The sequence below is a fragment of the Poecilia reticulata genome, linkage group LG3 (assembly GCF_000633615.1).
Source record: "Poecilia reticulata strain Guanapo linkage group LG3, Guppy_female_1.0+MT, whole genome shotgun sequence".
NCBI lineage: Eukaryota > Metazoa > Chordata > Actinopteri > Cyprinodontiformes > Poeciliidae > Poecilia > Poecilia reticulata.
In genome coordinates this window covers 22599030-22609643 of record NC_024333.1, presented here as the reverse complement: position 1 = coordinate 22609643, position 10614 = coordinate 22599030, and the positions used below count along the sequence as shown (strand labels likewise).

The 10614-nt window shown below is 38.3% G+C and overlaps 1 protein-coding gene across 29 annotated transcripts in view; it reads left to right on the top strand.

Annotated features, from left to right (window-relative positions):
- Positions 1 to 1143: 1143 nt before the first annotated feature.
- The window catches only part of madd (MAP-kinase activating death domain), a 51288-nt gene continuing 41817 nt past the window's right edge, over positions 1144 to 10614 (top strand). For 6 of the 29 annotated variants that reach the window (XM_008405675.2, XM_008405663.2, XM_008405662.2 and 3 more), the window contains exons 1-3: positions 1148 to 1489; positions 7619 to 7817; positions 8823 to 9461. In XM_008405675.2, coding sequence (XP_008403897.1) covers positions 7759 to 7817; positions 8823 to 9461 — 698 coding nt within the window. In that variant the 5' untranslated portion in view covers positions 1148 to 1489; positions 7619 to 7758. Of the gene's footprint in view, positions 1490 to 7618; positions 7818 to 8822; positions 9462 to 10614 lie in introns of all 29 variants that reach the window. The other 23 variants (XM_008405661.2, XM_017303963.1, XM_017303957.1 and 20 more) reach the window with 10 other exon arrangements.

Below are 10614 nucleotides of genomic sequence, written 5' to 3'. Positions count from 1 at the left end.
GCTGTGGTGTAATCGACTCAAAACAATTTTTGTGTGAGTACATGTTAATGCTCTAGCTATCAAAGTTAATTTTACTGTATATACTGTAATTGTAACATCTGAACTAATTCCTGTCTTCAAAGGGTGACTGTAAACATTGATATATAGAAATGCAAAACTATTTTAATACTTGTAACTTCTAAAGATGACCTGTTTTGTATGTACAGTATAAATTAAAGCTCTGCTGTAGTGTTAATGTGATGGGGTTCTTCATTTCTCAAGCTTTACATTTATGAAGTTCAAAGTATAAAACATTTGCAGCACTTCATCATTTTAACAGTTTGAGGCAAAACTAGCAGTGGGGTGCTTCTGATGTTGCAGTACTGTTAGCCTCATGTCAGCAAAGTACTGAGGGTTTCCTGCTGCAGTACTGCAACAGGTCCTGGATGAAGGGTAGGGACACTCCCAATAGGCTTCTCAGCTACTTTCACCATCCTTGGCAGGAGTCTCTTATCTGCCAGATTGCAGCTGGAGTAAGATGCCGTGATGCAGTACATCCACATATACTAATCCATACTGCTGCAGAATGTAGTGAGGATGCAAGTAGAAAGTGGGACCCGTTTTAGTTTCCCAGAAAAGCAGTCTCTGCTGGTCCTGTTCACACAATAAACAGAAAATCAGGAACGGGACAAACGTTTTCAGACCACTGTCAGTATAAGGGCTATAAATGATAAGTATGAAAGTATTCCTGAGTATTTGTATTTCTAAACCTACGCTGTGTGACTGAGTTCTCTTTGGGGCCCATGACCATCAGGGGGCTCTAAACAGTCGCAAATATTGCATATATGTTGGGCTGCACCTGTTATCACCTATTAGTAAAATGTCAATACAAGGCATTTTTGCTGCATGTTTTTTTCTATGATTAAGCACTTGTGATGTTTAACTTTGGGTAATTCACAAATTCTGTATCGATGTGAATTTTACTCGCAGGCAATACTGAACCCAGATTTCTGTCTGACAGGTATAGTGTCTTATAAAATCGGTCGCTCCATTTAGTTGAAAAGCAACAAAATAAAATCAGAAAGTAACTGAGGGAACAATTATACAATGCGGTTTTTGTTTGTTTTGCAAGTTTAATACTTCCTTTAAGTTGGGTTTTGAGTATGCGGAACTTCGTGCAGACTGAAGATGATGAGAGGAGGAGTAGGATGTGAAGGCAGGTTGTAACTGACCGAACCACTAATTCATCCAGTAGGGAGGCGGACACACGCATTTCCATTACTTACTACGCTGTCAACCAGTCACACTCAGTGACAAGCCCTCCCATTTATTGTTCGTGTCCGGCTTTTTAAATGACCAACCGTAACCTTGAGAAAACACGACATAATTCACACAACCACCGCTTCCTCTCCAGTATCTGTGACCGAGAAAGGCTTTCAAGACACAGGCCGTCGTCTTTGGCAGTTGGTTTCACAGTGAACGTTAGCGGCTAGCAGGCTAATGTGAGAAGGTAAGGATGTTCTACTGCTGCTTGTGAATTGAAACCCACATGGCGTGTTGGCTGCATATTTCCTGGCTGATAATTTTTTAATATGACCTGTTGACGTGGGAGTTGGTAGTTAAATATTTAGAGGTTCAGCAGCAGAGCTCCGGTTAGCAGTGGCACAGCTAGTTATCCTGCTAGCTAATCCATCCGTGGCGTAGGAGAGCACACAGGCAGCGCGGACAGGAGGTGAGAGGATGCTTATAAAGGACAAACAAAACATGGACTGCATGCTACAAATATAAAAATGATAACGCTGCCAGAGTTATACAGCGGGCTGTCAAGAGGCGTTGGCATTGCCTTAGTATATTTGTTAAAGTATTAATCTATGACAGCCAATGCCCTTACACTTATCTCCTCAGTTAGTTTAGTATTCCCACTACAGCTTATAACTAGCTCACAGTGAATGGTTTTTCACTCCGTCATTGACACAGAGGAGTTTTTCGAACATATTGGTCACGAACTAGCATGTGGCATACTTCCCGAAAGATCCTGCGATAAGGCAGTTAATTTAAAAGGATTGAATGGCCGTTGCAGTTGGGTAAACATGAACGTAGCCAGCTTTTTAACACCCGTGTTCAGAAAAGCTGTAGCGTCACGTTTTTCTCTGTTTTCATTTACATTTTTAATGTATGATTAAATATGCTTTGTCGGTTTTAATGAAATATAATGCGGAAGACGGGCTTTGAGGACAGAATGTACACACAGACACGATGAATACAGGGAAGAAAGCATCAGTTTAGTACATTATGGAATGAATTATGATGCATAAATGCAACATTTTCTGTGCATTGGAGCCTCTGAGCACGATCTTCCTCTGGTATAAAATAAATTACATTTCAGTTAAAAGATGTGTATATGCGGATGAAACATTTATACTAGCTTGTCTCACACTATTCGTCAGAACAGCTTGGTGTGTGCATGACCCCCGCACAAGCTGTTACCTACGTAAATCCATCTATCACTACTTAGTGAGTTCCCATGCAGCATTTCCTTTTTCTCCAGGTCTGGATAAGTTTTGAAAAAGAATAGTGGAATAGTAGTTGAATTTTCACTATCCATTTGCCCATCTATTATTCTATTAGCCTTCAAGATAGGGATTTTTGCATCCATATGTGAAGACTGGCTGACAAACAAGTTCTATATTTGAAAGTGGACCAAAGGATTGACTAAGAACTAAGTCAAAAACTTTTCCATAATTAGATTTACAATCTAAATATATTATTTTGACTTGTGTAGATGCACCTATGACTCCTATTTCTGGAGGTGTAATTAAGATTCCAATAACAGGAGCACTTAGAGGGAATACTTCACTTTTATTTTGTGTCTTTTGAGAAACATCTAAACGACATCTGATAACCATCTTCTCTGATACAAGAACAGATTTATTAAACATTAGTGTTGAATAGTGAAGGTCACTGCAGGCTGATGAATCACATTTTGACCCATAATGGATAATTCATATGGTATCTGTGATGCAAATGTGAAAATATTGAACAGGATAAAATAAAGCAATGAAGTAGTGACTTTTATCCTCAGGATCAAAGGCAGCGTCTTTCAGTTCAAAGACTCATCATGATATACACATTGAATATTTTTCTTTCATCAGCCTGGAAAAAATGTAATATTTTTGTCATGGCTTGAAAAACCTTAAACGACCTCACAGCAGTTTGTAGTTTTAATTGTATGCACCTTTTATAGCTTGGTATCTATAGATAAACCTCAGCTGTCACCTGCTGTCTTAGAGTTTTTCTACTTTACTTTTACAAAAAAGCAGTTTTTACATTGTGTAATTTGATGATGCCATAAAAGCATCAACAGAGAGTGATCAACATTTTAACAGTTGACTCACAGTTGAGTCTGAAGAACCTACATTTTTTGTCAAAGGGCTACTTCAGGATCTGGATGTTAAGTTTGCAATATAACACTTAAGCACATTATTCTAGTCAATATGCATATTTATATTAGCTGAAGAACAAAAATGACTAGATCAGTCCTCTAGTCGTGTCAATGTCAAGACTCCAAATGGTTGCATGATGTTTTTAAGTTTTATTTTCCAGGCTCTAAACGATACCAGCGCTGCTCAACTGAGCAATATTTTGACGTGATAACTGATAGTTTTTTGAAGCACACGTCGTCCTTCATGCGTTTTAGCTACTTTGTTGAGCTAAAACTACTCCATCACTTTGCTTCAGCAGTTTGCTCTGACTGGAAAGAACTGCAACCCATTTTGAAAGGTCTGTGAATCAAATCCATCTCTCCTCTCTCTGCTTGCATAACCAACGACTGGCGCCTGCAGTAATTCTGAAGAGACCCGTGTGTTGTGTTTAAAATGCATTATTCTGTTGCCTTTGAAGACTGTTATTGCAAGCCATGATTCTCATTTCCTTTACTGAGAGACAAACGGTTCAGCACCAAGCCCACTTATTCAGAACCATCAGTGAGGTGGCACCGACCTTCCATCCTCATCTAAAAATAAATCTGTGGTTCTGTTCTTTGCACTGTGTGCCTACAGCTCTGCTGCTTCATGAAACAGCCATTTTGGCATTGCACCAGGAAGCCTTCATGTTGCCAGACCAGCATGTAGATTCATTGTCCTGATGCTTTTGCAAGATAATGACGACTGGATAACAGTTTGTGCAGGCCCATCCCTGCCTTGCACAACATTTCCTAATAGCAGGCTTATTTCCTCCTACAGTTTGACACATGCTTTAGGAAAGGTGGATCTTATTGCCATTTGTAAATTTAAAATATCACCAGTCCCTTTTTAAATAATGTATAAATCTGCAATTTCTCTGGATTGCTCAAAAATATTTCAAGAAAAGTTCACCTGTTCTAACACCATGGTACTGACAATCGACAGCATTCATAATCCACTTAGAAACTGTACGGTCTTCACTGTATTTGAATAAATTATACAAAGTCTAATGACATCTGATATTAAGCTGACTCCATAAAACATATTTCTGCCCATCTTTTGTACTTTTGAAGCCACTCACTACAGCACACCAGATATCCAACGCTGAACTCAGCTGTATGAGAAAATTCAAAGATTAGGATTTTAACAATGACAAATATTTTAATCTTTGAGTATATTCTCAGTCAGTCTGCCACAGATAGGTGTTATATTCTAGTGTGAATGGCCTCTCCACAGCCAAGCCATTAGTGATAATTGGAGCCATAATATAAGTGAGGCAACGTGTGTTAAAGTTCGCCCTAATGTTCTGATGTCCTCTTTGTACAGCTGTGTCGAATACTGGTTCCTTTGTGGCTCCTGGTTAATGACAGCCCTGGCCGGGATGTGTTAGGGTCATACTCCTGATTTACGTGCTGCTCATTGTGCTCCTGTGTTTATCTTGCTGTGGTGTGTCTGTTTTTATAAGGCAAGCCCACAAGTTTTTCTGCATTTATTCACATTTTCATACCCAATGTCTTATCAAAACAGATTCTTTATCTCTGTTGTATAAAACAATAGAAATGTTGAGTTTGTAGATTTGTGGTTAGAATCCCCAAGACTTGGAACATGTAGAAATTAAAACTTAAAATAATTAGTTACCCTTCAATAGTTAAAGAAACGGGTACAGAAATCTCAATTCATGATGAATTTTTCCAATCCAAGCATTGTCAAAATTTTGCATACAGGATCAAATATTTTCATATACTCCCTGTACTTGTTGTGCCTTAGCAAGTTACAGATAAACTACATGCTTGTTGATCCCATTGAAAAGTTAAGTTTATTTGTACAGCACATTTTAGGAACAAGGCAGTTAAAAATGCTTTACACCATTAAAACTTAATACAGTAACCAATTATGAAACAATTTACAGTATATTTTGTCAAATGCCATAATCAAATGCCATCATTCAGATATACAAGTCAATGTCCTGTTATGAATCACAGGTAACTCTAAACAAGTGACTTTTTAGAGGTTGTAGAGGTTGGATTCCTGGCAAAGACTCACTCATTAAGCATAGTCCAGGACTTTTCCGTAGAAGTGAGTTTGAGGCTGGCTACTTTATTCATCACCAAAACAGTTTTGATGTCTTTATCAGTTTTGCCATTCCAGTTTTGTCATAACAGATACCTTTTCAGTCCCATCTCAGTCAAAACTCTAAGTGAGCTGATGCGATTCTAAAAGACTAATTGCCAACTGCTGATCAGGGGAGAAGTACACCTGAGTATTTGTGTTCAGTCCATTCAACTTTACACATTTCCCCTGTGTTGTGATACTAACACTGAAAAACATCAAACAGTTGCATCTCAGCAAATGTAGAAAGAAACTGCTGATCCATTTATTGTTATGGAACAGTAATGAATTTGGAGAACATTTCAGAATAAATTGAATACCTTGGATGTCTGCTGTCCTACCTACCACTCGGCATCTTTCTTAGTTAATATAAATAACGGTCTCAGCCAGTGAAAAACAGTAATTCCATCAGATTTTCTGGCATATTTAAGGCCAGTTCATTGCTTGGTGTGTTAGTAAATGGTATCATAATGTGTGCATAGGTAAATGGATAGCTCCTTGACCTTATCAGTGCATGGTAACATCATGCAAGCATGTTCTTCCACTTCAGTGTTTGCTTTTCAGGGTGGTGTTTCAGCAGAACAGCGATGCGGTGTTTGTTGTTGCAGTAAAGTGTGTTCACCATGGCATGCCGACTGCGAAAGCTCTTGTTACTCGAGAATATATGCTTCAGAGATATGTTGCTGTTACTATAACAGGAGAGTCCTTAAAATAATTTCCCTCCTCTTGTGAGTAGTTACTAGTATCAAGGTATTCCAGGTTTTTCAAAAGTTCTAAAACTCCTAAAAATGTAAATTACATAGTTGCTGTGGTTTGAACTTGTTTTGTGGAGGAGTGCTCTGCACTGGCTGAATCAAGACTTCCATTCTTATTTGTCAATAATCATTTTAAAATGGCGACCATTTTGTAGTGATACTCATTTGCACTTTCAAGGAGCGGTATGGCTTTCTAATCACAGATTAATTTAAGCTGGTTTGGCTTTCCATGCCTTTTTCCACCTCCCTTTTTCTATGTGATCAATATCGTTTTTCCACTGCCATTCCACATTATTACATATAAGTTCTGAACAATAATTTCTGAAATTATTTGTTTAGGTTCCTTTCTCTAAATGGATTACTTGGATTAACATTTGATGAAAATTTCATGTCACTAGCACCTCTAGGAATATGTTCACAGTGAAAAATTGTGAGGTGTTCAATACTTATTTTACTCCCCTGTACGTACATCAAAATCCATTTTTCCAAAACAAAAAAGTAGTTCAGTCAATTTAAAAGTTGGATAATTTCCATAAAATAGTTTTGCGGTTGTACTTGCCAAAAATGTTTGATAACTGTACCCTCTAAGATCTTGGCTTAAAGAGTCAAAATGGAGCTGGTAAATAGTGGTAGATTCATGTCTTGGTGTTTGAGTTTGCTCCTATTACCTGTAAGTCCCAGGGCTTTAAGGGCCATAGTGCATGCTCTCAATGGTCCTCATTCTCCCGACAGCCTGTAAGCTGCTTACTACATCAGCGAGCCTCTTTTTATCCTCCAACAACAACAACCAGCTGGCACAATAGCGAATAAAAATGACTGTAAAACACACAGCGCTAGAAATGCAGTAGGGATTTACAGTGTATTTCTGAGTTGAATAATTATTAAAGGGATATTGTTGAATTGGGAGGGGGGACAGCTAGAAATATCTTGTGCTGTTCCAGTCTTGTTTCTTTGTCATGTTCTTTGTCTAGTAAAAATAAATTTAGTTCAACATTGTGCATTGTGTTTTTAATTTCCTGTAAAGGGAAATGTGAGGCAAGATAGTGTTGAGCTGTCATCTCCTGGCACAGCTGTAATACTGTTTAATCACAAGAATGCAACCTGCAGCCGATCTGATGGCATAAATGTTTGTAAAATATAAGATGAAGGTCCTGCCAATCACCAGTTAGAGCTGTTCAAGCAGAAAATCTGACTATACTGATCAACTGCCGATTTATTCACTCTTTTTTCTATTTAGTATTCTTTCATAGTAACATGCATATTCAAAAATAAACTGTCAGGTTGGTAATGATCATATTTTCTTGTGTTTTTCAGGTTTGTCTGTAGTGAATGGACATAATGATGACAAGGGATCTGAATTTCAGCTACAAACCTCCTTTGATGAAAATATACCATTGACACAAAGGGAACATATATCCTAGATGTCTTGACATACAGGATTTTAATATTCCAAAATGGAGAAAAAGAAAATATGCCCACGTCTTCTTGACTACTTAGTGGTTGTTGGAGCAAGGTAAGCACTGATCCCGACTGATGAATCTGTTATTGTCTTAAATGTATCTGAGTCATAAGAGGAGTCATGGGGGAGGGTGCTGCAACACGTAGGCCCCCACAAAACAGCTCCGCCTTACCATCTGCATGCCAGAATGCAAAGTTATCACCATCAGTAAAGCTTGATTCTTTCAAAAAGTCTTTATGGAATTTTTTTGCCTAAGCCAGTTGTTTTTAGATTTTATTTATTTCTTAGAAATAATTCTGTTAAACTAAAATTCAGAAACAGTGGTTGAATTTTATTTGGTACTATCCAGTTACTTATTTATAGTTGCTTTTCAATTTCAAGTTATTTCAGTGACTGTTGTGGGCTCTTCAAAGTTGGGTTCTGGCCCCCTGTAGTGTAGTTTCTTGCGATTCCCTTAAGACGATTTAATTAAATAGCAAAAATGATAATGAATATGATTCTAAGTATTGGAAGACATAAAGCTATCCTTTCACATAGATAAAAACTATATATTGGTATGTGTCACACCTTGTGTTATTATAGCCCTTTTTAACTTAGTAGAAACGCTCATCTGATCATTAGTGTGACAAGTCTATTTCGCTGTTTTTTTGTGGGTTGTAAGCTGAAAAGCTTGGGAATCACTGTTTTGTAGGTACGAGGAATGTTTCCCCCCATGTTTGTTGAAAAATTTGTTGAATTTCTAGAAAACATAATGGACATTTCAGACAATGTACATTTTTGATTTTCCTTATGAGCAAGGTAATTTTTGTCCACTTTTTGGATCTCTGGTTTTTGAGCTACTGACACACATTCAAAAATGTGATTTCCCTACTTTGTTTTGCCTAGGAGTTCTTTATATCTGTGTTTTAAACTGAACCCCTCTTTTGGAACAGTTTAGATTCCTATCCAAGCAATAGGATTTCCTCATTTCTTTCAGTTTTTGCATATAGATGTTGTAGCAGTTATAAAACCTAAGAGAAGCAAAACATTTCCTGGCATGTTTCTCCATCTGTTCTTCAGGCAACCAAGTAGTGACAGTGTGGCCCAGACTCCACAGCTTCTCCGACGCTACCCCCTGGAGGATCATCACGACTTCCCGCTCCCGCCGGATGTGGTGTTCTTCTGCCAACCAGAGGGCTGCCTGAGCATCCGCCAGCGCCGGGTCAGCCTGCGTGATGACTCTTCGTTTGTTTTCACGCTGACCGACAAGGACTCTGGAATCACCCGCTACGGAATCTGCGTCAACTTCTATCGATCTTTTCAGCGCGGGCATCACCGCCCTCGCGACAAGAGTAGCCATACAGAGACTGCAGCGCAGGCAGTGGAGAGCACTAATGAAGCGTCTGATGGAGGCAGTGGAGGCCATGTTGCTGCGCCATCCGCACCTGACAACTCCAAGTCTGAAGCCCCGTCTTCATCTGGAGAAGAAAGTGGGCAACCAGGTCCTGAGCAAACCCCTGGCAAGTCTCCACAGCACAAACGCAGAGCTGCCAAGATGGCTGCCAGGAACCGCAACAGTACGCTGACCTCGCTGTGCATACTCAGCCACTACCCCTTCTTTACCACTTTTAGAGAATGCTTATATATTCTCAAGAGGCTGGTGGACTGCTGTAGTCAGAGGCTAACCCAACGAGCGGGACTCTCTCGTGCCACCCAAAGGTGAGACTTCTGTGTTGTTGTTCTGGAGGTCAAACGCTAACTTTTCTGTTTTTTGTTTTAAAAAAAACAGAATGGCAACACTCAAGTTGTTCTTTTGTTCTTTGTTTCTTTTTGTTGGAATGGGGTGACATTGTTTCTGTCTGAATAGACTTTTTATTCACAAAATTGATTTTTTTTTTTCATTGTTAGCACAATGCTCAATCCACTAACGTTGTATTGACTGGTGCGCCTTTTACTGTCTCCAGGATAAATAATTTGCTGACAGCTCATCTGTTCACAAGGACTTGTTAGAAAATGTCAAGAAAATAGAGCAGTACGACTCAAAGAGCAAACAGCACAACATTAAGGCACCGGCTTGTGTTTTTAAATGGTTTATGAGCAAAAATCAGGCTTTTCCAGATCAATTCTGACTTGTATGCGATTGCTGATTCAGATTTTTTTCTTTTTTTTTTCTAATTTTTTAAATCTGGATATAACAACACATTGTTGCAGTTTTTTGACACAGGGCGTAATTCTGAATCAAACAAAAATGAAATTATAAGATCATCGTAATTTTTGCGTTTACGTATATGACCAAACTCGAATGTAAACAGAAAACTGTTGGAGTTTGTTTTGCAAATTAGAAAAAAAGCAGCAACATATTAAAAATTTTTTTGAATAACTCTAATCTCATACAGATTAATTGGTGCATCTCCACTCCTTTCTTTCCTCCTCATCCACATGTGATCTGTATGTTTAACATAACTAATAAAGGAGCCTTTTGTCTATAGTTCTGTGTGGTTTTGCTGGCCATCTGCAGCTTTTTTTTGTTTGTTTTCACAGAACGAGCTTTTGTTTAGTTTTCTTTTCTTTTGCACTTTGAATTATGAATACATTGTTGTATTTAATTTAATGCGTTTTGAGCGATTTATTCAATGTTAAGTAATACTTCATCAAGTATGACACTGATGTCTGATCCAGCATCTGTGTTTTCCCTTTCTTAGACTTTGAGGACTGTTTTTATGTTTTTGGATTCTTTATAGTTGTGTTGTGTTAAATATTGATGTGGTAAAGACAGCAGCTACAGATAATGGTCAGTAGTTTAAGGTAAAGTTGAAAAATACTTGGCTGGAAATATGATCGATGCAGGGTTGCTCAGGGTATGATTACTTCA